This window comes from Athene cunicularia, assembly GCF_003259725.1.
Source record: "Athene cunicularia isolate RWA chromosome 15 unlocalized genomic scaffold, athCun1 chr15_part1, whole genome shotgun sequence".
Taxonomy (NCBI): domain Eukaryota; kingdom Metazoa; phylum Chordata; class Aves; order Strigiformes; family Strigidae; genus Athene; species Athene cunicularia.
Genome location: NW_020799121.1, coordinates 10,231,506 through 10,254,053, shown reverse-complemented (window position 1 = coordinate 10,254,053; position 22,548 = coordinate 10,231,506). Strand labels below are relative to the sequence as shown.

General features: G+C 39.2%; 1 protein-coding gene across 22 annotated transcripts in view; it reads right to left on the bottom strand.

The window, feature by feature from the left end:
* RIMBP2 (RIMS binding protein 2) overlaps nucleotides 1-22,548 on the bottom strand; it is a 114,254-nt gene that overhangs the window by 3,930 nt on the left and 87,776 nt on the right. For 7 of the 22 annotated variants that reach the window (XM_026859597.1, XM_026859586.1, XM_026859591.1 and 4 more), the window contains 9 exons: nucleotides 20,236-20,394; nucleotides 16,471-17,202; nucleotides 14,649-14,766; nucleotides 11,569-11,721; nucleotides 8,466-8,650; nucleotides 6,093-6,261; nucleotides 3,944-4,009; nucleotides 2,431-2,534; nucleotides 581-652 (listed from right to left, as the gene is read on the bottom strand). In XM_026859597.1, the coding sequence (XP_026715398.1) occupies nucleotides 581-652; nucleotides 2,431-2,534; nucleotides 3,944-4,009; nucleotides 6,093-6,261; nucleotides 8,466-8,650; nucleotides 11,569-11,721; nucleotides 14,649-14,766; nucleotides 16,471-17,202; nucleotides 20,236-20,394 (1,758 nt within the window). Of the gene's footprint in view, nucleotides 1-580; nucleotides 653-2,430; nucleotides 2,535-3,943; nucleotides 4,010-6,092; nucleotides 6,262-8,465; nucleotides 8,651-11,568; nucleotides 11,722-12,044; nucleotides 12,105-14,648; nucleotides 14,767-16,470; nucleotides 17,203-20,235; nucleotides 20,395-22,548 lie in introns of those variants that run through there. The other 15 variants (XM_026859601.1, XM_026859602.1, XM_026859603.1 and 12 more) reach the window with 8 other exon arrangements.

Below are 22,548 nucleotides of genomic sequence, written 5' to 3'. Positions count from 1 at the left end.
ACGGCAAAGGCCAGCGCACAGCTCGGGTAAGGGGGAGTGCAGCTGGGCAGGCAGCGCTGGCACGGGGTCTCCCACCGTTAAACTCTTCCTCTTATAGGAATGACAATCAGGTAACTAGTGCTTAAAGGACTACTGTTATTTTAATCTAATAACTTTATCATAGGGACAAGCTGGAGCTAGGCTTTTTAAAAGTTTTCTACCCACTGGAAGCCATTCACACCTTTGCAGGTGTATGATCCAAAGGCACTTTCCAGCAAACTAAATGAGCCAGATACTCCTTATAAAATGCCAGAGGCAGCTCTGAGCTGCACAAACACCCTAAAAACAAGGGCTGAAGGGGCAGCATGACCTCGGGGACCATGCGATCCCCCAGGGCCCCACCCCAGTCCCTGCAGCAGCAGGTCCCCTCCCTCTGAGGGTGCTGCCAGGCTTGCCCTGGGGGTTGGTGGTAGGTTGGGATCCCAGCTCTTCCCACAACGCGGGAATGGGGATCTGAAACCCCCCCGGCTCTCAGCAAAGCGCTCACGCTGGCGCCGACGGCTCGACCCGTGTGTGGCAGGGACCGAACAAGCCAACTTACATAGTAAAACCCATCTTCATCGATCTCGCCAAAGACAGTGATGATATCCCCTGTGCAGAACGTCAGCTCAGCCTGCGGGAAAGGGAACACGTGACAGCACATGTTTTGTTAGGCAAAGGTTAACGTTTTCTTTATTAATCCATTCATATTTTTTAATCCATTAATGTTTTCCCCTCTCTTTATGTTAAGATACAGTTGGTGAAACGAATTGAACTTTGAAAGCAAAACCTTTTTTTTAAATTTTTTTTTTTTTTCCTTAGCTTCCTGAACCTGGGACCTCTACCACTGGGTTCGTGGCACCTACAGGATCCCTGCGACAAACAAGCTGAGTGAAACCAGACCTTTGAGATACTCAGACCTCACCTGTGCGAAGCCTTGAACACCCTGAGCAAACTCTGAAGCTTTGAACTACACAGCCTCAACGGTCCCTTGCAGTCAGTCTCCTGTGAGGGGGAACAAGGCGCAGGGGTGGGACAGGGCGCAGGTCCAGGCTCTGCACTGAGCTGAGTGCCAGGACTAACGGCTACAAGAACAGCCGAGACGGCTTTTCTGCACCACAGAGCTGCTGCGCTGAAGCTACGCTGGATTCTGGTCAATAACGGGCTTCCTAACAGGCATCTCCAGGCTCCCATTTGCAAATACCATACAGGGCTCTTTTTAAAGTGCCTGTGGTTTAATTGGAATTTAATTATGGTTTTTAAACTTATTTTTAATTTCCTGTGGCCATGGGAAAGAGAACAAATAAAATATTTGCAACATCTCAGTAAAATTCACTTGATTTGTTGCCTGAACTACTTTAAAACTCCATAATTTAGAACCAGGTTTGGTTCAGTGAGAAATACAAGACAACTCTGGCTGCATTTTAAAGCACCAAGCGCCACATATTTCAAAATTCACTTTGTTATTTAAAAAAATTCCAAATAGTTCTACAGTTTGCCAATTAAAAGGAAAAAAAAAATAGCTGAGGAAGCTCCTAGGTCTGCAGTATTTTTTGAGAGCTTTGTGTGTACCAGACATTCTTCCCACAATGTGTATATAATGAAAACTGCATCACCTCCTGACTGAGGAACTTACCAGGTAACACCAAAGACAATGTAAAAAGTGATGCTATTGCTGCTGGTAACAAATACGGAGAGAGGGGAGACTGGAAGATAAATCCATAATGAAGATCCAGCTAATGGTTGCTGTTTTTTAAATGACAATCTAGCTAGTGCTCAGTTGTTGACATCCTTACATTGTTATAAAAAGAAGATTAAAACCAAGACAAATACTCATGAAAGCTCAGACGCATCAGTTAAGGGAAAAATACAATATATTATGAGTGCTGTACTATATTCTGTTTGGGTTACGGTGGAGAGCTGCTTTTTGGAGGAATTGTAGGTTACAGAAATTGGAAAGCATGTGTCACTACCAGCTTGTCAACATGAGCTAGGACACGTCTCAAAAATAATCATGTTCTTGTGTGGAAACATACAAAATAAATTAATTAGAAAATAATAATTCCCTACTATTTATAGCTCCATGCTTTTTTCCTTATGGACTCTTCTTGCATGCATATGTATATACATATATTGCACAGTATATATCCATAGCTGACTATATAATGCATTCAGCCATATTAAATAAATCCTACAAAGGAGATTCAAAGGATATTCCTTGATTTTGTTAGAACAAGAACCATCAGTCTACTTGTACAGAAGTCATAAGCTTGTTATATACATCTGCCTGGAAACTGTTTGAAGTTCTGAACTTTTTTGGCACATCCGCTGTAAATGTGTGACAGTGCTTCTCAATACCAACTGTGTTACAGCTCCATAAACAATAAACACAGGAAATGGTTCTGTCGCTACCTCCACATCAACGTTAGGAGAACTTTCTCTTGGATCGTAATCGTACAGCGCCACCATCCTTCTCGTAGACACAGAATGCTGTCTGCCACTCCGCCTGTTTCTTTCTGTTCCAGTCACAAGGAGAGGAAGGGAAGGAAAGCTATCAAAGTTATTTTGAAAAGAAAAACAAGGTGCAACTTTTCCCCACATCATTTTCACAACAGCGCAGTAACAATGTTGGTATTTCTCTAGCACAGTGATAAAAGGGCACGGATTATCAAACCTATTAACACAGATAAAGGTTTTAAAACAGCACGTACTTTTCATAAATAATTTTTTAACAGTTTCTTTATTCTAAGCCACTGAATCCTCTGAACAACATTGTCTGCAAAACTAATGTTCTGAAATTTTCAGCCTTTCTTGATTGTAAGAGTCAGATGTTACCAGGGTATACAAAGGCAAACAGTCAAAATTCATGTTTGTTTCATTTTATTCAAGCTTCCACATTTACTGTCTGTTCCCTTCCCTCCTCCTAATCACAAGGAATTTTGTGCCTGGGATTACTCTTCAACTTTCTGCTGGGAAACTGGAAAGAGAAACGGACACTCTCAGCTGTCCCAAGACAAAAGTGGCCACCCATTTTGCAAGCAGCTTGCAATATTTTCAAGACTTAACTACAAAACCACCTTCCAAAGCACCGTTTAATTTTACAACTTTCCTTTGTGGGGAACAGAAGGAAAGGAGTAAAATATGTAGTTTCCAGGAACCACACGAAATGCTTACTGACTGATATTAAACATTTACAGAGAAGTCCGAAAGGGGCTTCATTCTAAATTTGAATGCTAGCAGCATGGTTCTTGCGGATGACTGCTGTAGCAAGAGAAACATGCTTGTTAGTGCTACTTACGGACAGGCATTGAGGGCAGGTCTGATGGCGTTAGGCAGTGTGACAAAGGAAACCTGGGGCTGAGAGGCACCTACAGCTGTCCCTAAGGAGGGGGAACACTAAGGGTCCGGCTAACGCAGGAGCAGACACGGAGTGTGGCACCTGCTCCCTCCCAGCTGTGATGTCGCCCACCGGCCGGCACGGGAGTGCTCACTCCCAGGACGTCGCTCCCGCTCGCAGGGGGTGGGTGGTTTGGCATTATTTTCCCAGCTACCAGTGCAAGGGAATTGCACAGAACACAAGGAGAGATCCAAAAGGAAGACACGGGCTGTAACAGACGTGGGACCTGATCCCCCTGATTCCCCAAAGCCTGGACAGACTGACACCGAAACAACTGTCTCAGAGTCGCACTTTCTGCTCTGAAGTACTTCTCTGGGGCAAGACACTGCTCAGGGCCAAGGGCCCCTCTACGACCAAGGGAAGAATCCAGAAAGGACCCTGTATGTAAGGGCTATGTGACAATATTTTCCAACTTCTGGTTTCCAAAGTTCAAAGGCATAAAAAAAATTAAAAAAAATAAATCTAGACAGCTCAAATCATTTCAGCTAATTTACAGCTTGAATCAAATTATTGGTTCTTAGCACAGACCTCTTTTAGACTTTCTGGATCTGCGGTGTACAGAGCGTGTGCTCTCTTTGAAACGGTCACAGTTGACTTCAGGAAAGGAATGCATACAAATAAAAGAAGAAAAGATATGAAGCTTTTCAAAGTTCTGTTTTTAAGGATTTAATGTGGGCAAAGGATTAAGAAAAATATAGTCATATGAACACAGCATGTAAAGTGTCTGATATGACATTAAAATTATGAGTTACAATACGAGACAGACTGGCAATTAGAGCCTGTTTCCGCTAAAAATCCACGTGGGCAGCCTCTGTGACAGCGAGGGTCTGAGCACGTGGATCTCTGCTATTCAGAATTTAAAATTAAGCCAAACTAACTATTCTTTCCAAATCCTTTAGTAAGAGCGTTTGTTGTTTTTTTGTTTTTTAAATGGCTAACAATTTAAATCCATATTAAAGAGAAAATACATGATGCTTTTAAAGTGCTAAAATATTTAAAGGTGAACTGCTAGGGGTAGGTTGCTAACAGCTTGCTCAGAAACATCCCAGGATAAAAAGAATTGCTTCAACAGGTAAGGCAGGGCAACGTTTCTGTCGCAAATTGCCTCTCTCTCTTTCCAAGATAAAGGCTTTCTGATTTCTCAGCTATTTCAGGAGACACTGCCAGTTGAGCACAACAAAAAAATCCAATTATATTTGCAAAATATGACTGCGAGACAGCCAAAGTATTCAAATTGTGGGGAGTTAATGTAGATTAGTGGTTTCATTTTCACAAGTGTTCTGTATCCACAGCTGGCTGACTTTGGTACGAACTGAGAGCGCTGAGCAGGACTTGAAGCAGTAAGTTTCAACGGTAGCTGTTCACAAAGATGTTTTCTGTACCCACATGTGACCTCACTGCTAGAAGCACAAATACATTTAGACACTTCTTAATCCCTTCAGGCCCCCAGTTGTGTTTACAGATGTACCTAGAGTAGGTCAGGTATCTCATTCTACTTCAGCTGACGCAGTCCCGTGCTAAGACAACTCCTTGTGCAGAATAATGCTGTGGGCAGCCAACCTACTCAGGCACATCTGTAGGTCCCACCGTGTGCCTGTCCCAGGTGTCTGTCCGTACACGTAGGTGTATGCACTATACCTAGAGGAGCAGATGGGCGGGGGGGTTTACAAGTGCATGTGGGTGGGAGGATTCGTTGCATTTATGTGGCATAAGTAAATAAACACACAGATTTGAATTAAGAACTCAATTAAGCATTTAAGAACTTAATTAATCTTTCCCTTTCATGGACAATGGAGAATTTAAAAATATCTCAATATCTTAAAAGAAGAACAAAAAATAATTTGTCTCACATTTACTAATAAAATTTTGGAAACGATAAGGTTTTATTCAATCTAAGAAAACAATTGTAGAAGATTTGGTTTTTTTAGCAACCACTTTTACAGTTCACTTTTAAACAGGACTGAACCAATTCCAGCCCTTTATACTCTCTGAATCACGTTGAAAATTTTAAAACATATTGAGATAGTTGCATGAGATTTTCAGAAAGAAATCTAAGTTACTTGTGTTGTGTATCTGTGTACAACACTGAACCAGTGATGTAACACGAGTGGTTCATAACACAGAATTGTTCGGACAAACTTTGCTTTTTAAAGGGTTTGTTAATATAATATCCATAAAAATCTCATCATATGTAGTGCTATCCCAAATACGATTACACATAACCCTTTGCCACCATCCCTTTAAATTATTGGTAAAGTAGGAAAATGTAGAAGAGTAAAAATAACAACGAGTGATTTTTTTATGCTTTGCAGCAGTGAGCATATCACAAAGCACCTCAGCACAGCACACTCCAAAGCACAGGGATCATGTTCTGTGTCTAGAAATCTTTCAGGTGACAAACCCCGTTGTTTTGTTTTGTTTTTTTTTTTACATAAGAAGGGAAAGTATGAGTGGTGTAGTGAAGATACACGTCCTCATTTGAAGCAAAAGATGTGACCAATATTAAATATTGAGTAAAGTCATCCAAATACTGACACAGAATGTATCCCATGGTGTAGTAAACTGCTGTAAAGTTTAGATGCGTCTGCATATAGTAAAAACAAAAGGCAAAGCGGATCCAGCCAAGTTAATAGCACCCAAAAGTTAGGAGAAGTGGAGCATATATATTTTCCCTTACCAATTTTCTCAACTGGTGTGTTCAAAGGAAGAAAGCCTTGTTTTAGAAGCTGATCCATCATCTCTTCATCATCTGCTTGGATCTCAGAAACCATATTACATGGGATAAGGCCAATTCTTGTACAGGTTTCTCCACGATAGAATCCATCCGCATCTTTGTCCCCATAAACCTGTTATTCAAAGAGGGATAATGTTGGTCAATAAAGGTTTTAGCATTTAGGAATTTTAAAGCAGGCCAAATTGTTACTAAAGCACAGACAGATGACTACAGTTTGGATGGGGAATTATATTAGTTTTTGACTGACTTATGTTACAAAACTGGAATTGTTATGTTAATTTGAATTAAGACTTCAGATACATGGATTTGTTAGCAGTGAAATGCAGAAAAAGTGAGACACACCATTAGAGGTCATCAGTTTCTCCCTGTGCTGAACCAAAAGTGTACTTACAGGTTTACACTGATGTTTATGGAATTATTCACATGGCACTTCAAAATGAAGCATGTGCAAAACTGTGCCCAAGGGGTGCTATTTTGAATAGAGCAACTTGTGCATGATCAAAAATGCCTAACTAATACTTAATGTACTTGATATATGTACTTAAGCTCTGCTACTGTCTTTCCAGAAAACCTGAATTAAGGTATGAAAGTAGCATGAATTTTCATCAATGAGAACAGGTAAATCTCTTAAATGCAGTCAATTCATAAAGGCTACTAATGACACAAAGGCCTAGATCAAGGCCTGTACTAAACAAAAATGATGTTCTTAAAGCCTAACTGATGACTTGAGTTTACACTGTTCCTTGTTTAGGCTCAATCGTTTTTCTTTTCTTTAAAAACAAACAAAACCCCCCAAACCAATCCCATCAATTCAAACCCAAGTTCATTAAAACTGGCCGTTGAACTGCCCCAACATTCTACAGCAGGAAGGTTTTTCACTTTTAACCACTATATATCCCTGACTTACCTGGCACCACTACCACTTCACACAGTACAGCACACGTGACTGTAATACACATATGGGACAGGCTTCATACAGCTCATGGCAGAACTGAGCCTCCACCATCCCACTGCTCAGGTAATGTATGAAAAGTATTTTGAAAATGCAAACTAATCCATCTCCAAAACAATTTGGTAAGAAACTCAAAAGCAGCAGCTCACATAGTAATCACCATGGTCCCAAATACAAAAGAAACATCACTGAGAGTAAATATCTGATGTGGGATCTCTCTAGACTTCTCAGTGACAAACATGTCCATATTGTGAAGAAATAATTAAAATACCCGAGTGAAATGAACATTCTGACAAAGAAAAGTAAGCTCTTAAGTTCTGTATTTTTGGCATAAATCTTATCTCATGTAAGGAGGTAAGCAAAATATCTAACACAGTACTTAACATAAAAAAAAAAAATTGTGATTTAGGATATGGACATTTGTGTTAGGATCCAATCCAACAGTGGAAGGCAACCAGTATTTTAACAGCCTAAGTTACAATTTTACCTTTGAAAAGGGTAGTGTAACAAATGAGTCCATATTTTTTCTGTTTCAGGTTCTGTTTCAGATCACACTTAAATCTGTTACCCTCGGACTACCAGCAGCTGTTCCTTCTGCCTCTCTCACTTCTGCCCATTTTGCATCAGATCGATTAGATACAAGGTCACTGGAGGAGCTGCTTACATTTGCTGATGCAGCAGAAAAATCTGGTAGCTTTTTAAAATCAGATCAGCAGACTGAACAAATTTGCCTTGCAGCTGCAGTCCTGAGATGAGGCGAGCTGGGGTACAGGGCTGGCTAAAAACATCGACAGAGCCCAACACCTGGAACGGGGACGATTTTGTCTTCTGTGCCTTGCTTACACCAAGCAGTCAGAAAAGGGAATGGTTTTCCTGGTTGCAGAAGAGGATGACTCAAGAAGAGAAATACCTAACTTGTGGGCTTTAACTGATCTGAAGTGTCTACTAGCAAGGAGCGTTCAGCATTTAAAATAATACAGCAGCTCTGGTAGGTACAAAGGTACAACACTAAGCACTTCTGTGGTACCTCTGCAGCAAAGACACCCCCTCTGAAGCAGTTTTTTCCTGTAGGGTTTGTGGCAATGGACATAGGAGGCTTCAAAGTCATAACTTTGGTCTTGGCACCTAAATCTCTGAGTCTGCCCCTTGCTATCTATGGCAGCTTTGGGAGTTTTGCCCATTACTTCATTATTTATAAGCCATTAGCACTAGATGTTAGGTTCCAGATCCAGTGAGATTTACAGCCTGAACCTCTGGAGGCAAAAAACCTTGGACGCCAGTCACACAAACTGCTTTATCCACAGAACAAAGGAGACCCTGTTTGTAAAACTGGGTCCTTTGTTTCCTTTGTTTTTAGATCCCACCTTAATGATCTGTCCTTCTTTAAAGGGCAGCTCTTCCTCTGCAGCATCAGGATTTGGGGACATTGTCAGCGGATCATAGTCAAAGAGTGCAACAAATATTCGAGTAGAAATATCTTCTGTGCCAGGATCTGTTTCTGATTCTTCATAAATATCTGGAGAAAGATGGTCATGACCACCATAGCCATCTATGGAAGTAAATTCAGAAAAGAACAATTCAGTAATTCAAGTTGGCCTCATCTTTCAGTTATTCCAGTTAATATTTGAAAAAAGTTTGGCATTTCAGTGGAAAAGACCCAGTAATTTAATGCATGTCCTATTAAGCTTGGTGGTTGGTTTGTTGGTTGTTTGTTTTTTTTTTTTTTTTAATTGGCAAGTTATTTTTTTAAAAAAAGAATATACAATCTGCATGCACTGAATGTGGTGCTGATCTACACCACGCTGACATTTACACATGGGAATAGAGCTCAGGTAATAAAGCAATTTTTGTTAGGTTTACTAGAGTTTGCCATAAATTAACAAAGCATGTCAAGAGTGACATAATGATCAGTCTGATAGGCTTCATCATTACTGCAAAAATAACCATGCTTTGGATCCACCTGTTTTCCAGCACAGCTGCTTCTGCTCTTCATGGACACAAGAAAGCCCATCCCAGCTGTGTTGACATACCATGTTTTAGGTACCAGGTTTAAAACATGGTTATAACCTCTTCTCTCCAGACAGGCAAGAAGAAATATATTTCAGCAGTGTGAGTTATGCCAGGGTTGGAATTACACTGCCTATGATTTTGTTTAAACACAATCAATAGTTAACAAAGTCAGCAGTGCCCCAAACCAACCCAAACACTAACATGACCCAGGACAAACGGTTAGCTATGACTGCACTGAACCATAAGATCATCCACAATTATCACAGCACTTGGCACTGCACTGAACTCTGTCCACTGCAGGGTACCAAATCAATTAGGATGTAAAAAATGAGAATTGAGGTTTTGTCTCATACATCTTTCAGACTTTTCAAATGACCTGGAGAACACGTTTAGTCCATGATTCAACAACATACCTACGGATGGACTTCAGTAAAACTGAATTAGAAAATTAGGCCAAAATGGTTACAATGAGTGTTCTGATCGATGGGTTTCAAAGGCTTTTGTTTTGAAAGAGCACGTGGCGGCGCTTTCCAAAATACAGGCTCTTTCAAGACATAGGAAACTGAAGTCCCCGAGGATAAAGCTCTCAAACTCACAAGCCATTTCTGAAAAACTTGGCTTATCGTGCAAGTCCCGCTAACTTCAGTGGGAGTCACGTACTTTTGTTCTTTGCTGACCCAAGACTTATCATCCAGTTTACAAGATCCTTCACAATGAATAAATTAAAAAGCAATGTTATGAATTATGATGAAAATGTAGTTCAACTATATCAAAATTTTCCCAAACAATTTTCATATTAATACAATTTTTACTGTAATCACCTCTTGCAAATTAAAGACTCCCATTTTTGGAAATAGTTTGAACATTCAATATGGAACATTTTAGATAAAATTCCTTTCTTTACCTCTACATCAGACGCATTTTATTCAACATTTGATATTATTAAACTACCAGAAAGAAGTTTCGGAGGATCACAGCTTTAAGGGAACAGCTACTAACTCCTGGGTCCAGAGCACAAGAAAGAATGTGAAAAGGGAAAAAATGCAGAACAGCAAAAGGGCAGGGAAAAATTCCAGCCAAGAAGCTTTAGGCAGGCACAAAGCACAGAAAGGAAGTGTGGGAGAAGGGCACATGTGGGACAGAAAGCAATGGGACACAAAGGATGGGATTCTTTGTTCTCCTCTCCTCCCACAGCCAGGTTGCAGTCATTCTGTGGTTCACACTTGGGCCCACCAGGCAATGTAAAACAGGTGGGCTAAGGGGTGTTTTGGCTTTTAAATTAAAAATACTGATTTTTGCATCTGACTCCAACTGCAGTTAATGGGGGTTAGGTGCTAACATGAATCACAGCCAAATGTATCTCTGTTAAATGCACTGGTCTGTAACCATCTGACTCAGAACAGTCACCTTTGCTTCAGTGAAACAGAAAGCAAATAACCTCTTGATCAGTTCTTTAGCTACTTACTCTTTCAAGAGGTATGTATGTATATCATACATATACACACACATCTAACTGTGTATGTAAAATCTTAAGCCTTTGGCTGCAGCCAGCCAGATTCCCAGCTGATGCAACCACAGTTGCACTGAATTCACTAGAGATACACCGATATCCACAAGCTGATGATCTGGTTGTAAGTCAGTCAGATATGTTTGTTTGAAATTAAATATTAAATTACAATTTACCTAAACTTTCAGGGCCCCTTTGGTTTTATTTCGGATTATCAACAAAACCTTACTGTGTTTCTTAGCTCTATATATGGCCTGGGCTGTTTTTATGTTAGACACTTCAATTTACTGTGTTATGAACTATGAAAACTGAGTTGTTGACCATGTAATGATTTCTATGTTGATGAAGCAATAAATACTATCAGTAGTGGGTATAACTGCCTTACTCACGTGATACGAGTTTGTCAGTCTGATGTAATTACTCCTGAAAATAGTTTTTGTCTTCAGCTGTGACACAGCCAAAGTCCTGTGTGGTCACTGAAAAGACCCCAAATCTCTGCTTAGCCCAAGCTGTAAATCAGAATAACATCTGGTAACTGCTTCCTATTCTAGGACGTTGGGCCGTGACATTCCAGCTGCTGTTTGTCCCCTTCCAGTCTATATGAATCAAGTGGAAATGTGGTCACTTTGACAAATGGTTGTTCAGGTGTGTACAGTAAGTACTGACTGGCAGTAGTAGCAGCATAGCTTCACAGAGGTTCATGCAATGCAGCGTGCTCGGCGTCAGTCGAGTATGGCAAGGTGGCTGCACAGCACTTTCAGGACAGAGGACTAAGGGCTGTTTGTCCCTTAGAGCTGAGCTGGAGAAACTTACCTGGGAGCAGACGGGATCTAAGAGCTAGTTCCCCTGGCATTCTGCATCGCATGCAAGGTTGTCACACAGAAACCACACCTGTTAACACGCAGCTCTAAAATGTGTCTGTCAGAAAGGATGAAGAATGTTCGGCATACCGTATCTATATTCAGAGGCCATGGTACGCTGCTGGGGCCATTTCTTGTGTCCACCAATGCTGCGATAATAAGCTTCTTCTTTTACAGGTGAAATATTTCCCTCACTACCTGACCGAGACCGACCGCCTTCACTGTTACTGTCCATTGTAATTTCTATGGAGAAAAAGGGAATGATCTATTAAAACATATTGTATAGTTGCCTTTGCGGAGGCTCCTGTGGGCAGGCTTTGCCTACCTTTTTTCTGACTTGCATATAGTAGGAAGGCTAAACACTGCATAAGCTTTGCCAGATGTCTCAGCCTCTAGAAAATCCTTCCTTCAGCAGGGGAATCACAGAAATGTTTATCTCCTTTCTTTTTTTTTTTTTTTTTAAAGCATCTGAATTTTGTGCTTTTAAAAATTCACACAGTGTAAATACTGTTTGTTAGGTCTTTGGATAGGAATCATCTTTTATTATGAGGTTTAAACAATCCTACCTGCCAGATCTGCAAGGTCAAGAGCACTGTAAACTGTGTTTCACCTTCTAAAGTATCAACCTAAAAACAAAAATTAATTCATTTACTTAAATCCTACCTGCAAGAAGATACTAATCCAAAATATTTATAGCTTAATGGAGAAAATACCTCAAAGAATTTAAATTCTGGAACATTTTGGAGAAAGGTTTTACCACTGGAATCCTAAGAACCTTACAGTTTTGAAGGTTTTTCCCACTAATTTAACCTCCCAGAGCTGCCCTAGGACCTTTCCATCATTTTTATTCTATCCTGCTTTTCACTTTGTGGAACTACATGTAATAATGACACAGCTATAACAACTTCCTGCTTCAAAAACCGTACTTGTGACTCTTACTCATGGGAAACTTCCTCTGTCTGTGGGAGTTCTGAACAGCGGGTTCAAGTTTACACAATGCTCTACTATATGTTTTTGTATACCCTACTTTTACCGCATTTTATTTATCTGAACTCTTGATACAGTTCATACCTTCTAGATTTTTTTTTCCCAGCAGGCTTCCAGGAAGCCACTTTTCTCAAAGCAGAGTTTTCTCAAGTGTTTAAATTTGCTTCACTTATCCTCAAAGTGATTTATTGCAGCATGATGCTGAAAGCGAGAAACATTGCATACGTATCTTTCAGCAATTTTAATCATTAGTCTTTTAGTCATAAATTAAGACTCTTGAACTCTAAACCACATAAGGCCTTTCAACAGCTTCACAGCAAATCATTTTTTTAGTTAGACACTGTACATAATGCTCAGTAGTTTGCTTGTTACCAGCATTAGACAATATTATAATTTATTCCTAATGGAACCTCCCCAAAGAGTATCTGTGGCTTGTACATAATGCAAAATACACTAATTCATTCTTTAAGTTGCACTGAAAGAAATAAAATCTCAGATTTTATTTTCTATTTGAACACAGATTGACTATCAGAAATTGATTTCTTTATCTGATTTCTAAGCTGTTGCTATTGAACTACTAAACAGTGAGGTCATTATGTAGCAGTTTCCATGTCCTAACTTTGTTGACAGAAAGTGAGCTCTGATAAATTTAATCACTTGCCTTATTTTTTAATTAAAATGAAAATTAAAAGGAAACTCGAAAGATGAATTCAAACAAACCTGTCTACTCTCTTGATATTCATAAAAAAATGTTTTAGCAGATAATATAGAAGAAAGAACTTAGATATACAAAACTTGCTTTAAGTAGTCCGAACAAATGAGAAATCTGTTACTCCTGAGAAAAAAAGGCTGCTATCAGAGAAAAAGGGAAAGGACATGAAAATCTAACAGTCTTCACACCACCATCCAAAAGCTATTTGGTTCAGCTAACAACCTGTCAACAGAAGCAGAAGGGCCTCCCTGGAGCTGATTCTCCCCCATACTATTCTCATGCCAGTGTAATCCCATTGACACCTGCGAAGATTATCCTGGTTTACACCAGGATGTGGGACAAGAATCAGCCTCTGACCAGTCATGCTATATTGAAGACTCTAAGATTAAAGTTTCATGCATTACAGCTGTGTGTGCTTTCTGATGTATGGTTTCAATAATTAATAATAATAATTATCTACTAGATATCCAAATAACTGTGCCCACTAGGGGGATGTCACTTTTAATTCACAGTACAGGCATTTGAGTGTGAGTCTATGAAAAGGGAAAAATTTTGAATATTTAAAAATAAAAGCATTTCTTAACGACCAGTCTCTTTCTTTCTGATAATCCCCATTTGTTACATCTCTTGCTGACATAAATGTCAGGTGAGAATTCCCTGACGCTGCTTCCTTCTCCTCCTCAATCCTACAGTATTCACAAATTCAAGTCCAGGTTAGGGACAGGCACTGGCCCGACTTCACATCTACATGGAGTAAAGTTCTGCTAATAGCTCACAGAACTCTTCCTGCATTTGTTTTGCATGCGTTTCCTGATTTTCAGTGTGAATGTTTCTTACGTGTCAGTATAAAGTGCAAGATTTAACAGATACGTATTTGTCCATAGTGTCTTGTTTCCATTATCTTTTCTGCACTACTTTTTGGATTTTCTGGTATACATCAACATATAATTTAAGTCATAAGTAAACCAGAATAGGGATGATTCTGTAAGTCTAGTAAATGTATGCAAGTTCTACTAACTTGTTACATTTGACAGCTTCCATTTTTCCTGCTAAATTCCAAAAAGTAGTCAAGAAAATGGAAAGTGAATGCAAAATGATGGTTGATGAATGGAAAGATGGATAGCTGAATGGATGGCTGAATGGTTACATTTATTTTATTGATCATATAGTAGCCTGCCTCAAAATTTGTTCTTAAGTAAGATCTAACAGTATCTAAGCTTAACCAAGGTTAGAAAAGCTCCAATACCCACTAAATTCAATGAAAAGTCTCCCAGTGATGTCAATGACCACTGATTTGGCCCACTCTGAGACCCCAGTACCCTCAGATGGAGATGGTCTTAGATCCATTTCATCCCCTTTAAACTAAGAGTAACCATAGTTCAAGACAAGTGCCTGTAGTTGCTTTTTTAAGGACCGCCTTCCCAACTCTGAGGCTGCAAAGAACAGAAATGCACCAATCTGTCCAACTAACCAATGGAAGGGACCAACATTGGTCGAGACCTTTGTGGCACTGCACTGCCATGAGAGGACCTTCGCCCTGCATGCTCCACCCTTTCAGGCCGTCCTGCAGATGATGGATTACCTAAAAGCTAAAAAAACAACAACAGAAAAAACAGGTTTGTAAGTTACATGCATGGTAACATTATGGTTATATGGTTGGACATTAATCAGGTCAATCACATTTGGAAGCATAAGCTCTAAAGGCAACTAAACTTAGTTTTTAACTGAAAGGTTAGCTGAAAAGTAAATACTGTTGCCTGGAAAACCTGCAAAAGAAAAAAATGGTTCCCTGATTTATGGCAGAGTTTTGTAACTAGCAGTCACATATCAGAACAAAAAGAAAAGAAAAGAATAATTTTTGAAATATTCTTTTGCCTTTGTTGTTGCTGCTAAGATGATGTTCTAATCTCCTGAAGAGTTGTGTAACCAGTCATGAGACCTGTGGAGACTGGCCTGCACTGAAAAGACAAGGTTTTTTGTATGCAGCTATATAGCTTTGCCCAGTTTGCAGCATGTGAACAAGTGTACGTCCTTCTGTCTTTGAGCACACTGCCTTCTGTAAGTGGCCTTCGGTTGTTACAGCCTTTTACAGGTCATTGAAACATGTAGAAGGAAATGTAGACACACTTCATCTCACATCACAGCTGTCTCCTCCTGTTCACTGCCCTTGCAGAAAATGTTGCTATTTTAATAACTAAATGGTACTACTTTAAAGCTCTCCAGAGTTTATCATGCAGTCATTGAGATCAATATAGCTTGGGCACCAATTTTAACGGAACAAATTTTGAAGGATCATTTCAGCATAAACTGCTAGGCTAGAAGAGCAGGCAGCAGATTTCTACTCTTACATGAAATGCATTACATCTGAGGTTTCCACTCTGGACTGTTGTAGACTGAGAGGGTAAAGAATTTGCTTTGGCCTTTAGGGAGCAGGGAAGCCTACGGATGCATCTATCAAAGCGTGGAGACTCTGCTATAGATTGATGGACAGAGATGCAAATAGGCAAGATCACGCGCAGAGGCATCCTTGAAAGTTATGGAATGGCCCTGGCCTCTCCCTTTGGAAGAAGCTGTTTGCCTGCATTCTCACGCAGAGATGCAGTCTGCAACTTCAAAGGCAAGAAGAGATGGTCTAAAAAGGAAGGCAAAGTAGTGACAGTGCAGAGGTAAGGTAGAAAATGGAAATATGATGAAACCTGTGACTCCATAAATGTGGGTCACTGTCACACTGAGGGAGAATCTTGATTCTTGTCCGGAGATGTTTAATGATAAAGAGCATATCCTGAAAATTCTGGAAATGAGGTGAATAAAAACAACATGATGAAATGAATTTCTTGACATTAAAAACAAAAAAATTACCGATGAAATATTTTTCCAGTTAAAATGCAGCTTTTTTTTTTTTTTTTTTTTTTTTAAAGCAACATTTAGATGGGCAAAATAAAGAAAAACAATCTTTTGGAAAAATTATAGTTCAGCTAACCCTTAATTAAAATTTAGATTCAGTTGTCCTTTAATAAAAGCAGCCATTATTGTAATTTGTTCTGTGGGAAAATCATTGTAAAGCAAATTAAACTGATTTCAGCATGACACAAAAAAGGACTGTAAACGAAAATGCAGAATAATAATAAAAAAAAAAATGAATGGGAAGAAAAAGAAAAAGGAAAAATGTAGCAGATAGGTCCAAAGGATGGACTCTAAAAATTAATTTTGAAAAAAAAAAAAAAAAAGAACAAAAGAAAGAAAACAGACTGATTCGGCAAGCAGATGTTAGAAGGAAGATTTATTTCACACACCAGAGAGTCTTCTGCATCTCTGTGGGATGGCTTTGCAAGTAGACCAGCTGCCCTAGAGTCAGCCATTTTTAAGTCGGTCTTCCAGCCTCCCTGAACATCTTCATTAGACAAATTATCTGTTCTATTACATTTCTGAGTCTCATACTTTTTCTCGTAACTGGGCTTGACCTGTTCACTCCTGGGCTCTACATAGGAAGGACCCAGGTCACCAAAATCTTCTTCAATGCTGGTTTGTCTGGTTAAAGTTTTCCTGCGAGCAAGCAATGGCCTCATGCTTTTCCTGCAGGAACAGTTAGCAGTCTCTGCGCAACAGCTAGAGGCAACGTTGGCAGAAACTGAATCACAAGTGTATCTGAAATTAAAACGAGATTCTTCTTCTTCACTTCCACAGTCTAGTCCACTGTCTGGGCTTCTCGATAGGGATCGGCTATATTTACATCCTTTGTCGTCTGCAGCAAAATCCTCCATGCCTGAAATTCTGTGCTTGGCTGGGTACCAGAAGTTGTGCTGCTGGTCTTGATTGTAGGGCCTAGGTGGTCTAGAGTCTCTAGCTATTGTGGGATTCTTTTTATAGGGCATACCTAAACCCTGCTTGTACAGCAGTTCAGAGTATTCACCATCCTCTTCAGCTACTTCTGGAATACTGAAAAGCTTTTTACTGTGATGTATCTGCTGTGAAAAGTCAGGCTGTTCCAAAAAAGTGGCTTCAGTGGTCTTATTCTTATTGCACTCCTTAAGATTATGTAATGTTAAAAACCAGACAGGGAACAAATAGTGTGTGACAAAAATAAAATGGGAGGGAAAAAGGGAGAAGAAAAGAAAAATAAAGACAGAATTAGTTTTAGAGTAATGGCAAACATAAGACATGCAGCTTATTTAGTGAAACGGATGTCATGCTTTGAATGAGAATCCATAAAAAATAAAGACATGATTAAGAAGTTGCTGGGTGTCAGATGACAACATGAGAGGTCAGTACAAACAACTGAGTGATGCTCTTAACAAGAATAAACCCATGCGTTCAAAACAAAGCAACAGAAGCTGCATACAGGTTCCAGCATGGTGAATAAGAATGGCATTAAAACACAGCACTAATGCTTAGTATGTTCCTTGCCCCATGCCAAATTGCTATTTCATTTTTGTTTGTAACCAGAACCCATATCTGAGAATGAAAATTCTATTCTAGCAAGCTTTCCTGCTTTTCAACTGTTAAAGCATCCTATATGAGTAGCAAATACTCCTAAACCTTCTGCCAGGGGAGAGCTATTCTGCAGACATCATTAAAGGATTTCTAGTTTTCTTTGTAAAATTTTAAAAAAACTGCACCACTTTTAAAGCTCGGCTTCCACAGAGAGAACCCCGAGAAGCAGGCTGCTCTCTGATGGCACTTGGTTTGCACTCTCATCATAATCTCGTACCTGCTTGATAAAAATCAATATTTGAAAATCAGCCTATTAGCAGAAATAAGTGAAAGTCTGTTTATACCAGAAGTAGGTAAAAGCTATCCCAGACTGGATAAAATAAGCATGCTGAACATGAGCGATACATTCTGAAATTTTTCTATTACGTTTACACAAAACATAGGCTGGCGTGACAGACGAAACCTATGCAGTACCTTTGCTGGACTCTGAGAAGACAAGAGAATAATGATGCAGGAGGTGTTGGTTTTGACTGGCAGGGTTTATAAATTCTACACCATGGAGATCATCTCTCCTCGCACTTTACTCAATGCCCAGATCAGGTAGGTCTCTGGACACAACAGCACCCACAAATAATGACTGGGTCATCTCAGAGAATCCAGTAATAGTGCTCTCTGAGCATGCTAAACCTCACTGGGTTCTGGGTGTCTTCTCCTTTCTGGCATTAGGAACTTTCTAAGTTACTTTATGACTACAGTTGTTTCACCTATTTTCATTCATTTTGAAGATGTGTTATCACACTTGTGAGACTTCTGAGACAAACTGCCATAAAAGTCCATAAACACGAACAAGGATAGTTTTGTGATTGGAGTTCAAATATCCCACATTTTAGAACGTTCAGATCAGGTAAGTGAGTTGAATCTTCCCTTGATCACCCATATCAAGCCTTTGTTTTAGGGAACCGTTGGAGGGAATAACAATCTCCCAATAAAACAAATATATCTCTGCATGCAAAATGTTTTCTTGTTACTTAGGGGCATCTATTAACTTGGGAGAGAATACTCAATTACAGCTCCAAGGGCATGGCTGGAATACTTTCAGATGCAAGAGGAACAGGAAACTCATTACATTATGGAAAATTCAGTAAACATATTTTTTCATTTTTTAGTTAATTGATGTTGCAAAGTGAAACTGGATCTAGTGAAAGACAGGGAAATTATAGAGCACAACCTGACCTGCATTTTATATCCAAAACTTATCAGCATGGCGGGCCATATTCTCCAGATGATACTCAGACATCCATGAGACCTTCCCCAGGAAGTATTCCTGCACTGAATTCCACTTCTGCTGTACCCTTCATATATTCACACCAAGAGAAGTATGCCTGCAGACTTTACCTGATCTAAAATCATTTACTACACCAGTTAAGGGTCTGGACCTTTCTTCTTAAACATCAGCACTGGCAATACTAGTTTAAATCAAGAAGTAAATATACTTTCTGATGCATAAAGAACAAGAACAGTCTAGGGATAATTCACTTTTTTCCCCAGAGGAAAGGGACAGAAGCAGCATGCAGAAGCATTTCAGTTTCAACATTTATGTTAGCAGAATAATAGAAACACTGATTATTTTTTGTTTTGAAAAAGTACCTGTCTATTCCAGATGGTATCAAAGTAAAAGGACTGGATTTATAATACATGAAAGCAGTTACAAGAATGGTCAAAATTCTTGTATGCATGCGAAAACAGTATTGGTTTTAGTTAAATAACAGCATATTGGAAGAAAAATCAACCTGTGGATTTCCCTCTCATTCAAGTTATGCAACTTTCTGAGAAAACACAATTTAGCATAATTTCTAGACACATAAAAAGCAAATAAAATTTACATGTACAAATATACCATGGGAAATATATATTTCGTATTGGGTGGGTTCAACATTCTACGTATGCTTTAATTGTTATACTGAAGTTGTCTTCCATGATGAATATTCCTGTCCAGTGTTAAAGCAGTATTTCTGATGGGTATTTCCTACTGTCTCCGGTGATTCCATAACAATCAGAGCTTGTTTTGGAATCTGGAATCCACAATCCACAAACAATGAGGATTTCAGTAATGCATCTATCAAATACAGCTGACCCGACTCCCTTTCTTATGAGCACACTTCAAAGCCTGTGGAAGAGGTGAGACTAGCACTGGAAACAGGGACAAATTACTCAGACATGAAAAACCCAAGGGTTGTTTTTTTTTTTTTTTTTCTGTATGTATGTATGTTTATATAAATCTCCCTGCTCAGAAACAACTTACTGTCTGGGTAGCACATGCAGTGTATTGTTGTGTAGACATGGGAAAGGTCCCCAGATACAGAAAAGAAACTGCAACTTCAACAATTACATATAGGAAATTAGTCAGTTAGTTAAAAGATTAGCTATCAAATAATGAAAAAAAAAAAAGGTAATAAATGTATTTAAAGTGGCCTTGACATCATAAACAGTGTTCACCTCAGTTCTAGGTCTATACAACAGTGTGAGTTTTAATGGTCTGCAAAATCCACAACTGACTCCAAGAAATGCTTTGAAGAAAGAATCAAAATATGGAGGTACACCTAAGGTTTCTGTGCAGTCACACTTACCTTAAGTGCATTGTGTGAAGTCACACTGACTCGTCGCCTTCCTCCATCCTCCAGCTGCATTTCGGAGTACAGCTCTTCCTCATCTTCTTCCATAATATCAGACAAGTCAGAACCTCTGCTGCTCTCTGTGTGGTACTCTTCACCATGGCAATAGTGAGGCTAATTGACAGCGTGAGAGAGAAGAATCTTTACTGACTGTAAAGCTGAAAATCCTTGTGTAACACCAGTGAGGGCTAGAGCATCTCCTAGGTTTGAATATCACACTAAAAACCACATGAAAATTAAATCATGTGCCTTGCTGCTCTCCTCTAGTGCAGAGATCACGTATACATATTTTTGTCCATCTATGCTCCCAAGTAAAGAAATCCAATTTTAATCCCATAGATGGTACAAAAAAGGATGTCTGCATTCACAGCACCAAATCTAGTTTGAGTCTTGATTAAATTCTCTTGATTTAAAAAGGTCCTTCATGCATCAGTGGACTTGCTGACCAAATTGTAAAAGCCCTAGGATAATTCACATATCATCTGTTCTTCACAGCTGTTTGTTACATCACATTGTAATTTAAAAGTGATCAGCATTTAATTCTTGCAGGATGTTACCATCATTGTATGATATAGCTAGCTGATGGAATTTGAAGCTTTCATTCTCTTAAACATTGTAGGAAGAGACTGGCTAAAACCTAATTGTCTTTTAAAATGAGTCCAAATATTTCAAGTTCAGTTTCCAATTAGTTGGAAGATAAGGAGGAAAAAGTATGTCCTACTGAGTTGCTAATGTTAAATAGAAGTGGCTTCTGTTAAACATTACATCTAACAAATCAGATCATAAACAAAACTTATTGTATTTCCAAGGACAAATTTTCAAATGGAGTCATCTGACTGTCAGATTGCAGTAGAATATTTGAAGAATCACATATTCTAGAGGTACTAGGATGCTACAAATTACTGCATTCCTTACCCCAGCAATACAAAGGAAGAAATAATTTCTGTGGCACCAAATCAATTCCCACAGATGTAACACATTGATGAGAAGAAAATGTCTACAATAAGCAATTTCTCCAAGGTGACGATAGATGTGCCCTCAAAATACAAGAGAAAATTTCTCCTCTTTTAACTTTTTGTTCTGAGGCTAAAAAGATTGTAGGATGAAGCTTTTAGTAGTAATTCTTGGTGCCAAGCCCATAAATGTTTTCAGATCTTCAGTCACATTACGTTAGGATCATCTTAGAAAAAAAAGCCAGTGCAGTTTCCCAAAGTTTTTGGTTTCTTTTTGAAGTTAAAAGATCAGACTATATTCTCATGCTTCATTCTTCACATCTAAATTTTGTAGCTCTTATACTAAATTTTATTATTTCATCAGTTCCAGCAGAATCTTGGTCCTGTTTTTTATAGAAAAATCCCTGCTGCACTCCTGTTCTCTGATGTATTCAAACAGACCTGGGGGTTGCACGGACACAGTGCCACCTGCCCAGCTAAGAGCACAATGCCTTGTAGATTATCAAAGGCCAATGCTGCTGGAATAAAGCCCTCATTGTTTGGGCAAGCAGAGTACAGAGACCCAGCAAATTCTCTCCAAGGTTTATCCATTGTGCTTCTAACATCAGCAATGGCTTGCCAAACAGCCATTTAATTGTTTAAATATATCTTCTAATTCAAGCGCTACATGAAGCAAGGTATAAAACGTGACGAGGAGATATTATATAAGCAATAATTACACAATTCTGCTTGCAGTCAATTAACTCTGTATGTAATAGGGCAGGCATGCTCTATGTCCAGTAACTGGGTGCATTACATGTCCAGATTTCCAGTGGAACCTCTGTGGCCACATATTCCATGCACTTGTGATTACTATTTCACATATTTTCTAGCACTGCAAATGTCCCAAGTTCTCTCAGAATTTCACATCTATCTCTGATACTTACATCCCTTGTCCTTATTATCTATTCACAGAGCGAATCAACAGCTTGAAAAGTATCTTCATACTTTTTTAAAGAAAGAATCGTTATTTGCATTTTAGTCTGGGTTGACAGGCTCACTGACCCAGACCCTCAGAGGTAGCGAGATATTTAGATGCAGAAATACCTGTGAGGATCTGGGCAAGAAAGACTAACCTTCTAAGTTCACAAAGAAAGTCTGTGAGAGAGAGACGGACACTGCACCACTGTTTCAGAACTGTGATCCGTGCCAGCCTTCCCTGTGGGGCTTTTTAAAATGGAGAGTTTAAAAATCAATATATCTTCCTACAAAATACAATGCAACAGACCTGAAGGATTTCCATTAGTAGCCACATCTAATGCTGATAAAAAGGTTG